The 19,545-nt window shown below is 32.2% G+C and overlaps 1 protein-coding gene across 7 annotated transcripts in view; it reads right to left on the bottom strand.

The window, feature by feature from the left end:
- Positions 1-192: 192 nt before the first annotated feature.
- The window catches only part of LOC139518819 (C2 calcium-dependent domain-containing protein 4C-like), a 39,318-nt gene continuing 19,965 nt past the window's right edge, over positions 193-19,545 (bottom strand). For 2 of the 7 annotated variants that reach the window (XM_071310411.1, XM_071310409.1), the window contains exons 2-5: positions 13,115-14,676; positions 10,726-10,837; positions 9,509-9,601; positions 193-787 (exon numbers count right to left, since the gene is read on the bottom strand). In XM_071310411.1, coding sequence (XP_071166512.1) covers positions 459-787; positions 9,509-9,601; positions 10,726-10,837; positions 13,115-14,602 — 2,022 coding nt within the window. In that variant the 5' untranslated portion in view covers positions 14,603-14,676 and the 3' untranslated portion in view covers positions 193-458. Of the gene's footprint in view, positions 788-9,508; positions 9,602-10,725; positions 10,838-13,114; positions 14,677-16,241; positions 16,814-17,736; positions 17,835-19,545 lie in introns of those variants that run through there. The other 5 variants (XM_071310412.1, XM_071310410.1, XM_071310414.1 and 2 more) reach the window with 5 other exon arrangements.

The raw sequence follows: 19,545 nt of genomic DNA, 5'->3' as shown, positions 1-19,545 counted from the left end.
GTCTTAGTGTTGGTTGCCTTTAATCCGGAGGATCTAATGTAGTGTCCTGTTATAGAAGGGAGGGAGGAGACTCGAAATAATCAGACATTTCAGGGTGTGTTGTTTTTACTTCTCTTTCTCTCTTGTACTTGCAAGCCATGTTTTTCAATGTATGACGAGAAATGCATGTGCATAATAAAATTTCAATACGCGAACTTTGTATTTCTTTAATGTTATCACAAATTATAAAACATTAATAGCTGTTGAAAATAAAATAAATAATTTGTGGGGCGTGGCATTTGTGAACAAACAAGTATTCGTTTGATAAAGAATTTCCCTACAAATGGGCAGGTTCCCTAAAGCGTAAGCACACGGAAAATTGAATAATGATATGTAGCGTCAAATAATCAAAGAAAATAAATAGCACCAATTTGTTAACAAAATCAGACACTTCGGTGGAAACATATCTAACTTTCTCCTTATTTAATATCATCGTTGTCCATCAGAAACAACCATTCTGAAATTTCTACCCCTGGTGAGTTTATACATTTTTCCCACATGTCAATCTCGCCTTCTTGAACAGCACCAACACCAAATTTTATTTGTCCTATCAATTCGTCACTTCTCAACTTTTCATGATCGTAAGTGGCAATTGTAAGTGTTGTATAGGCAAGATCATCCATTTTTGGTGATATTGAAAAATTGAATGTTTCATCATAAATCGGATCAGATGTGTTTTTCTTAGTCTTCGTCTGTTTTCTTGAGACTGACCGGTTTGGTTGGCTTAGCTCCACCTTAACATAGGGATCTGGAATTGAAATATAGACTAATTATATAAAACAGGAAATCATGACAGTGTTAAGAAAAACAATTTTACTTGTATCATGTTCCTAAAACTTACAATTAGTTTTCGGAAGATTAATTTTGTAAATTGATTGTCTGAAAGTTTTCTTGATTTAAAAGTTTGTTTGTAATTCATAAACCTATAGAATGTATGAATATACTTTTCATCCAGGGTCGTTTCTTTAATTCAAGACTATACATTATAATCAAAATACAGTTTTTGCCAAGAATTGTTTTTGAAACTGTTCCCTTGAAATTTAAAACATCCAAAAATTAACTTTTTGTGTGTGTTGTGTTTTTTTACACATATCTTTATAATATAAATTTGCAAACAAATTGCTGATGCGTAATTAAATTTTCAACTGACAACATGATTAATAACATAACTTCAGATTACAAATTCAGTATCGAAAATTGTATTAAAGATGGACAAGATATATCAACAGTTAATTCTCTAATAATATCTATTATTTTAAGTATCGAAAAATTTCGTGTAGTCAAGTAAACCAGGGGCCGGTTTCACGAAGCTATCCTAAGACATGTCATAAGACATACCTTAGGACATGTCTTATGATCCTCTTATGACTATCCTAGGACATATCTCAGACCTCGTCTCGAAGCTGTCTTAGGATCATCTTAGCTAAGACATCCTAAACCTGTCGCAAGTTCTTTAAATTTTCAAATATAAATATGATCTACGGAAAAAAATCATGTAAATGAAGTATGTCTTACCATAAATTATTCTAAACATATTGATTAATATAATGACATAATTTGCAAAATAAATATAAAAAAATAAAAGTAATTTATATATAAATTATCTTTAAACAATACATCAATATAAATATGAAATTTTCAATGCAAAATTAAGAATATAAAATTATGACATTGTTTTGGTACAAGTGAGTTGAATTCAATTTCGACTTTATTGGTTATAAAAGGTCAAGAGATAAAATCGTGCAATTTTTATATCAATACATCGAATTTTCATTGTTGACAAATCCTGATATTCCGTCAATGTATATATGTTTTAAGCAGGAACAGGAGAATAGATAATTAGATAATAATAAGATATTTTTTTTCAAAATTAATATAAAAAATGAGTGTAATTTACATAAATAAACGTATTAGTATAACTATCCTAAGACCATCATAAGACACCTCTCGCGTTGTCCTAACTATATGACCAACTTTAAGAGATGTCCTAATTTAGGACCGCTTTGTGAAACCCACTTAGGACTAAGATATGTCGTAAGACCATCCTAAGACATGTCTTAGTCCTAAGACAGCTTCGTGAAACTGGGCCCAGGCGTATATCATATAAATCGAGGAAAAACACTGGATGGTGGATACAACACACAACACATAAATGGTCATATGCGACACATATATTCCTTTGCGGTTAAAATAAATGTATCATGAACAGAAAGTTTATATAATTAGACTGAGTGTACTATTTTATGCTAATAAGGTTCTGATTTCTGGACTGCTGATACCCGTACAGACAAACGGCCACCAGCAGTGGCATCGATCCGATGTTGTAGGAACTCATCAAAGATACCGTGTTTATAAATTAAGTTCGCCAGACTCTTGTTTTGTGTCCATAATAATCATTGTTCTCTGTCCGAGGCAAGAAAACTGAACTTAATCAAAACTAGGTTTAATCCATGATTTTCAACATTAGGAAATGCCTATTCCAAGTCAGGAGTATGACATTTTTTCCATTCGTTTGACGTGTTAGAGTGTTAGATTTTGCCATTTAATAAGTCTTTTTTTTTGGTTTGTATTTTTGTTATTTTACATTTTAAAATAGTCTTGTACAAATATCGTTGTAATCATGTAAAAAAGAAATAAAAACGTATAGATGTGTTTTTTCATAAATGACGTTTCTTTTAATGAAAAAAAAATCGGAAATAACTGTTGAGTTTTCCTTTGATATGGCTTCAGTATCAATTTTCTAGTAATTTCATACTTTGTCTAGGTACCGAAGTTTATGTGTTAGAAGTCTAATCAGGTTGTTTTGCGATAGTTGTCACGAACAATTCCCATTTATCTGATTACGTCTGATACTTTACGCATACTAAGAAAATATCCATATGGTATGTTTACATGAATATTTTAGTTAAGAACTACAAATTCCTGGCTTGTGAAACTAGTACGGTTGAAGCATAAACATGTTATGTAAAAAATTTAATACAAATAAAGGCAGTAGGAACCACATATTTAAAATGGACTCGTGAAAGCGAGACCTTGTAAATGTATATGTTGTAGATGACACATATATAGTGTTAATTCTAAATAAAATGTTAGTTTTGTTGTTTGGGTCCGTTTGAAGTAAATTCAGTTTCACCTTCGTGAGTATGTTTAGTATTCAAAATGACAAATATAAGGTACCTTCATACATACTAACTATGCAAAACAAATTCGTAACATTGAGATTTTTTCATACACGTTGAAAAGAAGGAAGTCGCACTACAAAGGTAGCAAGTTATAGTCGGATCAATCCTGATTTTATATGACAAACAAGAAGGTAAAACGTGCTTTTAGGATTTAAATCCTTAAGAATTGCAATCAATGCAAATGAAATGAATTGCATTTAAAAATATTAATCATAATTGCAGAAGTTATGAGCATGTCAAATTGTTGTTGCTAGAGGAATAACAGTTGTAGGGATGTTTTTTTTTTTTATCCCTCTCCGATGGTAATGTTTCCATTAATAGTTTGTAGGATCACACTTTGACTTATTTAAAACAGCCAAAACGAATGCCCTTCAACACATATAAATTTAAGTTCATTGAATACCCTTTGGATAAGTTGACACAGTTTATACAACTTTTAGTATCATTCCTCAGGAAAGCCGATTACTGCTCACTTCTGATTTTACTACTGCTTATTTTTCACAGTCCTATTGTATTTTCATAGGATGTCGTGATGGCAAAAGGAATTGTATTAAAATGTTAGAAATTACTTGTAGAATATTTAGTGACGTACTATCTTGCGTCTGGTGGGCGGGTATAAAAAGTATATATACAGTTTGTTAGGGTGAGTGGAGTGCAAACTAGTAAATTTCATTTTTGGAACAAAATTCTTTAAATGTCTTTTGCAACACGAAAAACTAGAAGATTATATAAACATAATCACAAATTCAGAGAGATTAATATACAATGAGAATAAAACGATACGAGTCCCAAAAGCTCACACCTAACACAACAAAAAATAAAATCACAAAAATACTGAACTCCGCGAAAAATTCAAAAAGGAAAGTCCCTAATCAAATGGCAAAATCAAAAGCTCTAACACATCAAACAAATGGATATCAACTGTCATATTCCTGGTTGGTACAAACTCTGTATACCAAGATGAAAAAAATACATCTGCAGTGATATTGTTTGCCTTAAATTAGTGGAGAATAAAGGCTTTTTCCCCTGGAGAAGAATCCCAATTTGAAAAAAAAATGGCTTAAAATTATTCCCAAAAAGACTTTTTTTCTAAACAGTTCAGTCTCAGTAGTAATTGTGCATGAATACACACTGAAAAACACTCATTTAAACATTTTTCATGCCTAAAATGACTATATGTGCTGATTTGAGGGCCTATTTATGTATAATCACTGACAAAAAGGGGTCTTATTTCAAAGCAGGGGTTGACTGTTGAAAGGGGGTCTGTAAATTGAAGTTTCAGTCAGATTTGTGGTTTACTTTAAATTTCCCAATTTGATGAAAATGACGCATATTTTCCCAATAAAAAAGGGTAGAGGTAGTTTTGAAAAAAGCCAACAATATCACTGATCTGAGCTTACACTCTGCCCACCCCTATAAACTATGCTCCTAACTTCAATGCAATGTGATACACTGAGAATTTTAACGTAGTCACCAAATTCTAAACTATTTAACAACAAAACATAGTCTTTTATACTATTACACGACCAGAGTAGATTACACACCTTACATTGACTTTGTACTTTGACAGCGCTTTTGGAGTTTTTACATTTCCTTTGGTTTTCATTGTCCCAAGAGTAAGTATTTCAACATCTGATGAGCAGTTTTTATTGTTGTTTTATGTTGGTTAATTTTAATCTGTTTTAATATACGATTAATGTACTTCTTTAAACTTTGTACAGACCACGTGCATATAAACCTTGTACAGACCACGTGCATATAAACCTTGTACAGACCACGTGCATATAAACCTCTAAAAATGTAGGTAGTCATTTTTGTTTGTTTTCAAAAGTTTTAAAAGTCGCACTGTCTCTTATCAAACGTTTTGTTTAATTGTAGTTCCGAATGTAGTTTAAGGATAATGGATGAAACTTGAAAGTACATTAACAGCGGGAAACATGCTTTTGAAATCACTTTGACTTTAATGTATATGACAGAAACTAATTTACAATCACGCAAACATTCTATAGATATTCTCGTCAAAATACACTTGTACCCTTAATTGAGTACCCCTTTTAGACAAAGAAATATTAGCTTTCCTACTTATAATGTACAAGATAGAACCACGCTGACGTTCAAGTACTTACGAGTACTATCCCAGTGAATTGACTAATAATTAGTTTTAACTGACGAGAATCCTAGCATTGACATGAACGTCTTGATGGTGATTAAGTGGTTTGTCTGAGGTATTGAATATGTAATCATCAAGTATTTAGGATGTCTGTTTATACTGTACTCCGAATGGCCCCAGTTTCACTTCGACTTATAAATTCTTATCGTCCTTTTTGTCTTGCGCGTCAATTTTTGTAGTTAAGAAAATAAAATACAAAATTTAGGCAACACGTACCTAATTTGCTAAGCGAATATCTGAATTCACCCACTTGGCCAGGTTTTAGGATAACTAATATATAAATACATGGGGGTGTAAAAACCAAAAGGAAAATAGGCCTTTGTTATTTTTAAAGCAAGTAATTAATCAAAATATACGTTACAAATCATGATGGACGAAGCATAGAATACTGATGTACTATTCCCTAATGTCCAAACCCTTAGATTAATGGCAAAATTTAATAGATCCACATCAATATACGAAAAAGATGAAATCACTTAATAACAACTATAATATTCTAGAATATTCGTGATCCGGGTACTTATACGAAACAAAAGTTAACCAGTCTGGTTTATTATTACTGGTGCTACACTGTCAGTTTATTGAATCTTCTCTACCAAGTGTATCCGGTATTGATTTATTACGCATATTTTAATAAAAACGCATCTGATGAATAATATCACAAGAGGGTTTTTAGCTTCTTAAGGTAAAATTGACAACATAAGGGGATGTTTAGTGGTTGTCGTTTGTTGATGTGGTTCATAATTAAATGTGTCCCATTTTTCGTTTTTTATATAAAGACTAGACCGTTGGTTTACTCGTTTGAATGGTTTTACACTAGTCATATTTATGGTCCTTTGTAGCTTGCTGTTCGGTGTTAGCCAAGGCTCCGTGTTGAAGACCATACTTTGACCTATAATGATGGTTTACTTTTACAAACTATGACTTGGATGGGAAGTTGTCTCATTGGCACTCATACCACATCTCCTTGCAATTAATTGTATCTATTGGTTATAGTTTTAGATATCTTTTAGGCAATTGAATCCCAATTTGGACTCTCCTTCCGTTTTGATTATAAAAGATGAAGATAAATATATGTATGTACTTTAAATAGAGAGTTTTAAGCAATTCAATCATTTCATTTGCACTAAACTTCTCATTTGTATAAAATCGATTCTTCCAAATCTAGCACTGACATTTAATTTGACTGTGAACTCGGCATTTATGCTTATTAAAATACCACGATATATTATAATGTCTTTTTGAAACCGAAATAATATCCTACGAAAGACAAAAGCCGCAATTAAAGATGTCCCTCTAGACTATAACAGACAAATGATGGTTAATACCATTATGTTGCAGCATCTCTAAGGCTTACAAAAAATATTTTCATAGGCTGTATATGACATGGTTGTTCTAAAATAACGAAGGCATAACACAGAAGTCTACACTGTTACTGGTACAGCGTGTAGTTTCATTTTTAATTCGTCATCATATTTGCCAATTTATTTTTTATTTTGTTGAAATTGTCCAAGGCCTTAGTATTTAGAAGCAGTAATTAACATAAAAGCATATGATCATATATATATGATAAATTGAGGCCAAACGTTTTGAGAGCAATATAGATAAATAAAAATGTATTTAACTGGTTAGATAATGTGCCATTAAGTCAAGGTTCGAAAAAATTCAATATCCAAACGAAGCTATCATATCTGTCTGTTCAAACCATGTTTAACAAAAATAGTTTTTTTTAAATAGATCACTATGTGCACTAAAACAAAGCTTCTTAAAGGATAAATTAAAAGCGACATTAGAAGATCTAAGAAATAAACAGATAAACAAAGAAAGAAATAAATATACACAAATGAACAACTTATGAGAATTGATGCGCTGATAGTTGTGAAGCTGTGAATGTTACCTTTGTTATATGGGGCTATATCTTTTCGCGCCAACAATAAACTGATTTGCGCAACAACTTATATGCGCCGAATGCTTCTTTTTCGCAACTCAAGTATAATTTGCGCCCTTAAAAGTCATCTACTAATAATTGAGCCAATTTTATGAATTCCCTTATTTTTACTTATCTATATCAACTAAATTATTGACTTCCTTCCTTCTTCATCCGTGCAAAGGACCAGCAATTTTAAAATAACAGGCAGAGTAGAGCTCTACAGACAGAGTTAAAGTTATTTTAAAATAAAGAAATATGCTGAACAACAAAGGCAATAGTAGTATACCGCTGAATCATCTTTGTTTGTCAAAGCACCCACAGTGGGGATCACTCCTAACCTCTTATTAGAACTGTCAGAATAATCTGTTATAGAACTGTTCTAAACTGTCCTTGAACTGTTCTAAGTAGAACCGTTAGTATCAGTTCTATAGGTAGAACTGTCAGGCTCAGTTCTAGGGTAGACCTGTCCAAAACTGTTCTAGGTAGTCGAATCAATTCTAGTCGTAGAACTGTTAGCAAAACTGACCAAATCAGTTCTATCCGTAGAACTGTCAGCGTATTTGGTCATTTCGAGGCAGAACTGTCTAAATCAGTTCTAGGTAGAACTGATTAAATCAGTTCTTGGTTATAACTGTTCTAGCTAAAACTGTCTATTAAAGGTGTCAGGGTGATAGTTCTACATAATGTCCTAGAACAGTTCTCCTGACAGATTCCGATAGATTTGATGATAGGTTAGAAGTGATCTCCACTGTATATCATAAGGAATTTTGTGAAATTGGAATTGACTTTCTTGGTTGAGTTGGATGAAGTTTCCTTCTTTAGCTGTTCATGTATTGACGAACATATTCAAATCTTTATTTACTTTCTTTTCTAAATTTGCTTCGTCAATTTTGATGAATCAATTATTAAAGAAGGTCGCTCAGATAACATATAAGTTGCTTTTCTAGTTTGCATGCTGTTCTTAAAATCTGTCTTTTTAGTTTCTCTGCGTATAAGTTTCCTGTAAATAATCTAAAAGCCTAGTACATGTACAGCTCGACTATCTGTGCTTCTCCATCTAATTTCTCTAACAAATGCATGACGAAATATGTGCTCTTCGACAACGATGACAGGTTTCCTCTACCAGTCTCTATGTTCTCAAACGATATATGATCAGAGACATCTTTACATGGGTAAAGCTATTCTAATACTGAACAATTTATTTATTGGTGACTTTTCTTAATTTTTACCAGAGAGTGTTCAGTTTAATCTAAAGTGCCATGGCTAGGTTTATTTATGTATATGTAACATCAAGGAATTGTACATATTTAAATATACAATTCCTTGGTAACATGTATGATATTGGTATCAAATACATTGTATTCAGGTAAATCATGTGTTCGCAGTTTTGATTCCAATTACTGGCGCAATAAATACCATTAGAAAAAAATTGATAACTTTTTCAAAACTGTATAATTGGCGCAAATTGTTTCTCTGTCCGTCATATGCTAGTTTGGCTATTAACCGTACCTGTAATTACATGTTTGGCGTCATAGATGCAGTTTTGTGAAACAATGCCTATCACATTTCCCAATCATGCCAGTATAAAAACTGAAGTTAATCGGTCGTTTTTTGACGTATCGTAAGGGAAAATTGCTACATAAAAATCAAAACAAGTCAGTTCAGTCGTCTATCAGTCTATTAACAGAATGGCCATAGTTCACTCAACCTACTAAAGGATTGGATTACTTAACACCTGATTAACTTTTGATAAGAATGGACTAATTAATATAAAATCTTATCAGAAATGGACCACTTATGTTCAGTCTATAAACAGTTATTAGAGACCAACCGTCATTTTCCTCCTACTATATTAATAACACAAGAATAACGTGCACAGTTCATGTTTTCAACTGATATCTTTTTAGATAATTAATGGTTAAATATAATAGATTGAATATGTAAGCACATTAACCAGTTAGGAGTGTATTAGTTTTAATAATGTAATTAAGATATGCATTTAAGTATTGTAATTGAGGGTTTACCAATGCTTTAAAAGAAGGAAGGGTTAATATATTTAAAAGCTTTTACCCAATGCCACCATTCATACAAGTTTTTAGTAATAGAAAGTACTAAAATACTATTCCCATGTTAACAAAAGTATACATTTGTGTTAAATAAGTTGAATTACTATTGCGCATAACTCACTAAAACGTTTGCATGCTTTTATCCACTCACAAAAACGACGATATCTGTAGTGTCCCTTACTTCCAAATCTACAGGGAGGAAGTAATAATCCGACTAATAAAAACAACAGCATAGTCATCAATAAAATGTGAAGAACACAAATAGATTCATAGTACGTTTATCCAAATACTTCAAATATTTTTCGTCACATTCCTCACCTCCGCATTCCCCTTTTTCCAACCAATACCATCAACATTCAATGCATATTTTTTTAACAAGGCAGGGAAACTAATTAAAGGAGTTAAAATTCTTTATATAATTTGAAGAATAACCTTTTTAAAAAGAGCTGATTCTTTGGTTTGGAAATATAGCCAATCGGTGAAAGACTACATGGTGATGATGGATCAGGTAATTTGATGGTTGTGTTATATTGGTGGTTCTTATTAACGCTTGACAACTCTCTATATTCAGTTTTAAATTCAAGAAAAATTATAACGAGTGCAAGATATTGACTAAAATGAACGCACATAAATAGATTGTGTATAAATATACCTCCACTGTAGCTTTATGATGGAATTCACCATTGATTGCTTAATGCGTATAAATCTCATATGACTGACATGTATACAAATAATTAAATCTGATTGGTCAATTAAACTTTTTTTCCATTTGTTTTACAATTCGATGAAATGAGTTGCCGAAACTATTTCAGAAACTTCATTGTGATCCAGTCATTCGCTATATTCATGCATGAGATCCAGAGATCCTTCGGGCTTTTAGTCAGTTCGTGAATAATCCCCCCCCCCATCCCACCCCAGCTTATACACCAATAACCTGTAGAAACAATTTGTTTATTCCTACAGTAAACTCTTTACAGGAAACATGGTGATTATTTTAAAAGCAATACGTCGTTCAAAATATGCTTATCTTTTGGGGCATGGCAACCTCCATACTCTCCTAGAAGTAGCGTCCATACTTGTATATATTTCGATCACATGAACGGATATGATAATCATAAAACGTATTGTTTATGATAAATATCATATCGGTTAGTTACATTTGTCTTTCAAACATTTACAATAAGTAAATGTACATGTATGGAACGCCATAGCTGTCTTATGTGGTATGTGTTATTATATTCTGTGGATATTTCATTATATGCCGGTGCTTTTGCATTATATGATGGTGCTTTTTTATTATGCGGTGGTGTTCCATATACATGACATTACTGTACCCACCTGGTGGTCCTGTGATCTGGTGATGAGGGAGACCTTTAGCTTGCTTTACTCCAACTATTAAATTCCCTTCACGTGGCAAAAAATTCAGTGAAACTTCCAAACTTCCAATATCCTATGAATACAAAAACAAACCTTATGAACAATCAAACAAACCATTTAAGTTCAAGATGTGTGTTTTTACTTGAAGCTACTTTTTAAGGAAGAAATTACAAGGTACTGTGTTCAGTTTTTTTGAATTTCAAAAGAATGTCATTCAATACTAAAAAAAACCAGTAGTAAATGCATTTATTGCAAACATCTTTTTTTATAATTATATTTTTTTCATCTTTTTCAAGTTGATGCATTTGTTCAAATACTAATTGAACAGAAAACTTAATGAAATCAAGTTAAGCCACCAATCCTAAAAGCAAACGTTTTTTTACTAATGTTTTATCATACAAAAACATCTGTAGCATATTGCATTTTGTGCAAGTATAAATCATTTACTCCTTTTACAATAAGCTACAAAATATATCAATGCAATTTTATCGTATATATATAATCATAGGTCAAGCATATAAACTTTTAAAGGTATAAATGTTATTAACAGAAATTTTCGTTAAAGCTTGGCTTTGAAGATCTCCTTTCTTGGTATATGTAAGAGCAAACTAGAATTAATCACACTTCAATTTAAATAATTTATGATTTATTTCTATAAATGAAGAAGTCATCAGTTATTCGACATATACAAGTGTAACCTATTATTCCATATTACAATCTTTGTCATAAAAGGACATGTATTGATTAAGTCTTTTCAACGAAGATTTTTTGTTGGTAATGGGATAAACCTTTATAAAATCAGATTTTTGTATGTTTTCTCTAAACGAAATAAAATCGATAATCATACTTCATATCGCGTACAATTCAAACATCAGAATATTAGCAGGCAAATCAGACAAAAGTCGTGATTAAATCCTGAAATTTATGTTCTTTCTTTTATCAGAAATAATAAAAAGAAGGTGTTTTAAGACCAGAGAAAATTAATAGTATTACAATCGGATATCCATCTTAGAAGCAAGCCGAATTTGTACAACATAAGACATGCATGATTTTTGAATGCACTAAATTTTATAAAATAGTAATTCTTTGAAAAACATTAGCAGATTAAATAAAACAACAAGAAAACAACGTATGGTGTGCACCATAAGTTTTCATATTCGACGCAAAAAAACTTACCGTATTTTAACATTAAAAAAAAACATTTGAGGCTGTTTTGTGTTACTCAAGTGAAGTAACATTTTATCTTTAAACAACTGCAAATACCCAAGAGAACTTGATTAAAGTCATTAAACCAGGTTCATTCCACAATTGTTTTCTTAAAATGTCCTGTACAAAGTAAGGAATGTGGCATTTGTTATCAAATAGTTCGTTTCTATGTGTGTTGGTGTTTGTTTTGTTGCACGCCGTTCCTGTTGTCCCTTTGATTTCCTCAAAGTTGACGTGTTTCCCTCGGTTTTAGTTTTTATCCCGGATTTGTTTTCTTTCAATCGATTTATGACTTTTGAACACCGGTAAACTGTTACGCTAGCTATAAAACCTATTTATTTTTTAGACTCATGTAAATTAGGGAAAATATAAAGGTGTACAGCACAAGCTCAGCGACACAAAACAATGCATTCCGAAATCATGAAGACTTTCTACAATCATAGTGTTAACAGCTACTCGTATTACCATATAAAAAAGTGGAGACAAATCTCAAATATAACCTAAACAAAATGAAAAAAAAAAACAAAAAAAAAACTTGAAAATTGATGTGTAGGCTCGACACATATATCTCAACTTTCAGGAACAAGAGTTGATATGGAACGAAGTGTTACTTCATCTGTTAGTCGCAAGTACATGGATGATTCGAATATCATTAATAAAAAAATTAACAGGTATTATGAAAAAAGTTAAAGCTTAGGCTAAGTGTTATTTCTATAATTTGCAAAGGTCGTTATGTCGTAAATAACGATAACTTAAAGTAGAACGAATGTCGATCTGTAACTCAAATAAGCACCTTTAAACCAAAATTCTTCTGTTAGCTCTTATTTTGAAACTTGTAAATCGAAAATATTCGTTTTTGGAATTACCGATTAATGGAAGGACATCATAGGCGGTACTATACTTCCGGGTTAACAAATTAAATACATTAAACAAATCCTATCGTGGTTGAAGCACGAATAAGAAAGTATTTCAAAGTTGATTAAGAGGGTTATTCCAAATAAAGCATTCATAAAGGCAGTATTTTTTCTAAAAAGAAATTTAACCATACACATGTTTTTTTTTGTGAAGTTGGGCCACTGTTTTATAGAAGGATAACCTACATGTCCTTTAACTCTTAAAAAATAATGTATATAATAAAAAATACCTCTCTCTCTTTTTTTCCATCAATATCTTTCCACATCCTATTTTCTGTCATCAAATCAAAGTTGTCCAAACTTACGTCTACATGACCAAGAAATTCTGGGAGTTTCAGGTTATGTGCTTTGTGTAATATTTTTATCCTTAAAACCATTGAGTGTAATTGCTCAAGTGTAAGTGAATGAAAAGTCAACTCATGGCTGAAAATTGGATTTTTGGTATGTTTTATCATGTCCGTTGTCTGCTTTTGAATCTTTCCAGGCATCAGATATACCTTACAGTATGAATTTATATTATACTCTGTTTTCGCCACACCACCAAGATTTTCAGCTTTGATTATTGTAACTTTTAACAACCTTGAAGCTGCTAAGAAATGAAACGCAAATTTTAATTCCCCATATTCTGCAATAAACTGGGTTCTAGGAATTTGATTTTTTGTTAAGGATCCACACGAACTAGATCTCGGTTTTTGCTCCATATCTGTAGGTGGTTCATCCTCCAGTAGCTGAGGAGAAGAATGGCGTTTTGTAGAAGGAGAACCTGATACTTTAGCAGGCTGAAGGCACGACGTCGGTAGACCATTGTCGTCGGTAAAAGAAACGTTTTCTGGAATGGATTCTTCTGAAGACACCGGCGAGTCTTCTAATCCAACTAAAGATGAGCGACGTCTAAAATATTTCTCTTTTCGGCCAGTACGTACTTGCAGACAATTTGACCTTGGTGAAGGTGAAAGATGACTGGCGTATAAACGTTCATATTTCGGTCGATTTACGTTTGAAGAAGGTGTGACAACTACAGAAGGCGTACCCGACATTTTTGATTTTTGAAAGGCTTCAAAATCCAGTTTTTCAAAATCGTTCAGAACTTCTGATTTGCATCGTACTTTTAATGCTTCCAACACTGATAATCTATTCCTGTCACCTTGAGATAGCAATCCTTCACTTCCGGTGTGAAATAATGATTCCTTTCGACGAGTATGTGGACTCTGTGATAATGTAGTAAACCCAAATGAAGTTTTCGCACGGAAATGTGGAAGAGACATGGCAGCTATCGATAAAGGATCAGCATTTGTTTCAGAAGATATATTTTCTAAATATCCCATTGATTGTGAATTGTCGTTGTACGCTATAATAGGCGTAGATTCGTGTTTTGGGGAAACTGGGGCGGACCGACATAAATCCGTATTTTTAGGCACTGAAAGTCCAGGTATAGAACCGTTTATAGAGGTTCTTGGGCTGGATCTGCAAGACGCAATACTACTTCGTTGTGAGCTTGACCTGCATGAGATGTCATCTTCAAATAAACCAAGCTCTGAACTAGGTCTCCTTGAGCTTTCTCCAGAGCCTGGAATTACAAAATCCGGAATTGTTTTAGGGGTCATTCCTCCAGGGAATAAACTTTCACTTGGATTTGGCATATTTTCGTTGTTGTTACCATTTTGTAGCAGACGACATTTTTGTAAGAACCACTCCTTTACTTCTTTCATTGATTCCATCACATGACTGTTTCCGTTTGAATTATTTAAATTCTATTTTATTCGAGAAATTTATAAACTTCTTGGCAATCAGTCTGAAAAACAGAATTTAAATCTCTACATTTGCTATCAATAAAAATGAAATGATACATTACCTAGGATATCTAAAAAAAAACCATTATAACAAAAACATTGTCAAAAAGTATGTCTGAGCAGCGCTTGATGATTTTTGCTTTAGATCAGTAATCAAATAACGTCTCTATTACTTGTTGCTAAATGATTTTGTGATTTAGAGATTAGCCGTAATAAACCATGAGAAGATTTAGAGATTAGCCGTAATAAACCATGAGAACCCAGCATTAATATCAATACCTAACTATGCCTCGTTTATTTTCTGTAAATATGTGAAAAGCAAAACACAAATTAACAAATGAATTCTATTTAAAACCAATAATTAAATTGAATTAATCTATTCTATGTTATCTCATTGAATATCATGGTAAACATGATTAAAAGTCATCAATAAATTGAAAATTTGAGAAAGCTTCAGATTTGAGTTGACATTGATGGTTCCTACGAGTATCATTAAATATTACTACGTTGGATTATAGAATTGCATCAGATTTAGTTAACAATGAGATGATTTCCTTCATCAATTAGTACAGATACTACGTGTACATATCAACGCTACGGGATTAATAATGATCTGTGGTCGTCACACAGAGACAATTGTCAATCTTCTTATATGTATTAAAGGGCATCTTTTGCACAAAGTTTCCAAGTATTTCAATGCTATTATTAATTTTCAATATATTGAGGACTTTTTATCTGCAAGTATAGTTATGTTTATTTTGAAGTTATTGAGGACTTTTTTTTATCTTCAAGTTTATTTTTTACCAACAGGTAAGTATTAAATAATTTACAACGTTTACAATATTATTGAATAGATTCAGCAGAACTTATAGATGATTATTATTTCTGGTAGGAAAAATACTCTAATATTTTCCGACTTTAATATTTCAGTATGTAATTTTACTTTAGAAAATGTATGCATATAAACCAATCTGGTTATCTTTTCTGTGTGAAAACACAAGAAGATGAAGATTAGCAATAAAACCGCATAGGTACTGTGTACTAGTATTCATTTCTTTTCGTGGGTATTAATTTTCGTGGATTGAGGAAAACTGGTGCATTTTCGTGGATATTAGATTTCGTGGTTTTGCCAATCTCTACATAAAATTTTTAATTCGTTGAACAGTTGAATTCGTGGTTCACATTTACCCACGAAACCCACGAAAATTGGTATGTAACGAATAATAGTGAATCCACAGTATATAAATGAATATTTACTTCCCAATGTACCCCGAAAACGGAATAGTTCTTTGTTATTCTGCCTATACCCAAAAGTTCTCGTAAAAAATGCATTTACAAAAACTTTGGAAAAAACCATGGCAATACATTTGCTTTGAATATAAAAAAAAGACAGATGCCTCAAGAGTAACCATATGACACGATGTCAAAAATATTATATCTCAAGATTAACGATGTCACAGAAGAAAAACGTATGATTTATCAAGATTAACCATTTTATACGATGTCAAATCAGAAAAAGTATTAAAATAAATACTAAATATTTTCCACATGTAAAATGATGTCTTACCTTACAGAAGCTATCTAGTTTATGAATGAGAAACTATTAATGCCTATCAACATATTGATTGGTGAAAACTTTTCTGTTTTCTATCCTCGTCATATGTGGTATATGGCATTTGTTATACGACAGAAGAAAACCTACAATAATTACTCCTACTTATAGGTAGTTCCTAGCTGTCTTCACAGAAACGTGTGATACGAACTGTCATATGACTTACATTCTGTAAGAGTTCTAAGCTAGAGAGAAGTACATCTTCATCATTCTATCATTAGTCGATAGACAGAAGTGGTAATGGTATGAGTATCACATAATCGTCCAGGTAAAATTACAATAAATGCTTAACAGGTAATATACCAATAACAAGCATGTTAAAGGTACAATCACAATTAATGCAATACTTTAAAAGGACTAATATCTGATACCACTTTATCTTTTACAAAATCTTTTCTATCTTGTCTTGAATAACAAATAGTCAAATTCTGATAAATATGTCGTAAGGACGAATTCAAGGTTTAATGATAACATATTTATACAGTATTTTTACGAACAGAATACAACAAAAGTTGTGAGAAATAAGATATTAGGGCTTGGTTTTTCTTATTAATGTATCATTTTAAACGACCAAACGTAAAACACGTGTGTGACTTGTTTACACAGTATTGAATAACTCTTAACTGCAGGGTAAAAGCAAACGAAAAATTGTACTGTATCAGACAACCATATTTTGTATATGTCATACCTATATCAGACTTTCTAATCTTCTGAATCGATTTATGTGATTTGAACGGTAAAGTATTGTTGCCTAATTAAATTTATCCAATAAAAGACTAGTCTGACAAAACAATTGTTATACTTGTGTATATGGATATTAGTTAGTGTGACAAGCTTTGCAAGTAGTCATAAAGAAAGACTACTAACATAATCACTGGACTGATAATTGACTATAATTTACTTCTGTTTGTTGCTTATAATAAAACCAAACCAGGCAATCGTGTTGTACATAAAGCGTTACTAAACGAACTTGTGAAGAATAAAGTAAAGTTCTAACAAAGTATAGTCAATTATCAATATAGTGCTTATGGTTGTACTCTTTCTATACGACTTCTAGCTTGACTTAATTGTCACAGTAACTAAAGAATGACTGTAATGACAAGAGACATCTTATTGAGAGGGAAAATATGATGTATGATGAAGCAGTAACATCTGACGAGAAAAGGGACGTGCTCAGTACGAATTGTGAAGGGAGCCATACTCTTGCACGTGTTTTTTGAGTGACCGTCAATATTTTCCAATTTCATTCCCATTAAACCGACTATTTTATATATGTTAGATTGTTCTTATTTTGGTAAATGAATGACAAATTGACCACTGGATTTTAAGAAATCCATTATTAATCAAATTTGATAAAGCTATGTAATGATGCATGTACCATAAAAGCTTTTTTCAGTTGCATTGCGGCGCCATAGCGAAAGGAAAAATAAACAAAAACTGATATACGCACCTTTGTGATATGTTCCATTTATAAAAAAAAAGTAGTATGCCTGAATAAATACGATATATCAATAATTAACTAAAAAATGTCATTCAAAATTGCCAGTTGAAGCAAATAATTCGACCTTTCCATAAAAGTATAGATAACATTCTGTCATTGAATACCAAGTACAACTATTCCAAAAGATAATACAAGTTTTCTTTGAGATAGTGCAAACCGAAAGAAACATCGGAGATAAAATTACACAATCAAACTTGAAAGATCTACGTATTGTATGCGCATATCAGGCATTGAATTAGAACCAAAAAAAGCAGATCTCGCGAGAAGTTTGTAGGAGGAATTAATTAAAATACATAAAACAGCTACTACAGTTGTCCATTTAAGCAATGTAAAGAAATCACCTCTCTGATATGTATAGTGCATTTTTATTTTCTTTATGATAATACTTGTTAAATATAACAACAAAGTAGGTATTGAAATTTCCTGACAAGGAAAAGCAATTTGAACATTTTAAAAATTATTAGTTTGATTAAATAATTAAGTGAATAATGTAATATGTTTTCTTTGAACATAACTTTTAAGTTAAACTTTTCCACTAATTTACAGAAAAATAATACGAATTCTTAATTTGGTTATTGCAAGAGCGTTTTAAAGATTCTACATGTACCTTTAAGTATAAAAAAATATCAATCCATAGGAAGTGAACTGATTTTAAAAATAAAAGACGGATTTGCAAAAAGCCGTAACCATATTTTTCAGTTTAAAATCAAATTTGATGTTATTTTATAAGTACATGTATTAACAGTTTATGAGATAAAACTGCAACCTGTAAATAACTGTAGACAACCGCCAACTTTTTGACACACGACTTAGTAATACAAACGCACGAAGATAGCAATGCCTGTAAGTAGCCGAAGATAGCAATGCCTGTAAGTAGCCGAAGATAGCAATGCCTGTAAGTAGCCGAAGATAGCAATGCCTGTAAGTAGCCGAAGATAGCAATGCCTGTAAGTAGCAGAAGATAGCAATGCCTGTAAGTAGCCGAAGATAGCAATGCCAGTAAGTAGCAGAAGATAGCAATGCCTGTAAGTAGCCGAAGATAGCAATGCCTGTAAGTAGCCGAAGATAGCAATGATAGTAATGCCTGTAAGTAGCCGAAGATAGCAATGCCAGTAAGTAGCAGAAGATAGCAATGCCTGTAAGTAGCCGAAGATAGCAATGCCTGTAAGTAGCCGAAGATAGCAATGCCTGTAAGTAGCCGAAGATAGCAATGCCTGTAAGTAGCCGAAGATAGCAATGCCTGTAAGTAGCCGAAGATAGCAATGCCAGTAAGTAGCAGAAGATAGCAATGCCTGTAAGTAGCCGAAGATAGCAATGCCTGTAAGTAGCCGAAGATAGCAATGATAGCAATGCCTGTAAGGAGCCGAAGATAGCAATGCCAGTAAGTAGCAGAAGATAGCAATGTCTGTAAGTAGCCGAAGATAGCAATGCCTGTAAGTAGCCGAAGATAGCAATGCCTGTAAGTAGCCGAAGATAGCAATGCCTGTAAGTAGCATGTGCTTCTCACCTTAATTATCTATTAATCCATGGAAATCAATACAAAACATCCATTGTCAATCTAACGACATTTTTTCTTTCATTATATTGGAGGTTCTGATTAAACGTTGGGAGGGTGAAAAACGTTATGAACCTTATATTATAATATATAAATTAGGAGATGTGGTAAGATACCTAATGAGACGACTAGTAGCCATCAGAGTTTATGAGGTGAGAGTAAGCAATACTATGCAAGTGTACGTTCGTCCTTCAACAATGTGT

The sequence above is a fragment of the Mytilus edulis genome, chromosome 4 (assembly GCF_963676685.1).
Source record: "Mytilus edulis chromosome 4, xbMytEdul2.2, whole genome shotgun sequence".
Classification (NCBI taxonomy): Eukaryota; Metazoa; Mollusca; class Bivalvia; order Mytilida; family Mytilidae; genus Mytilus; species Mytilus edulis.
This window is presented reverse-complemented; position numbering and strand designations above follow the sequence as displayed.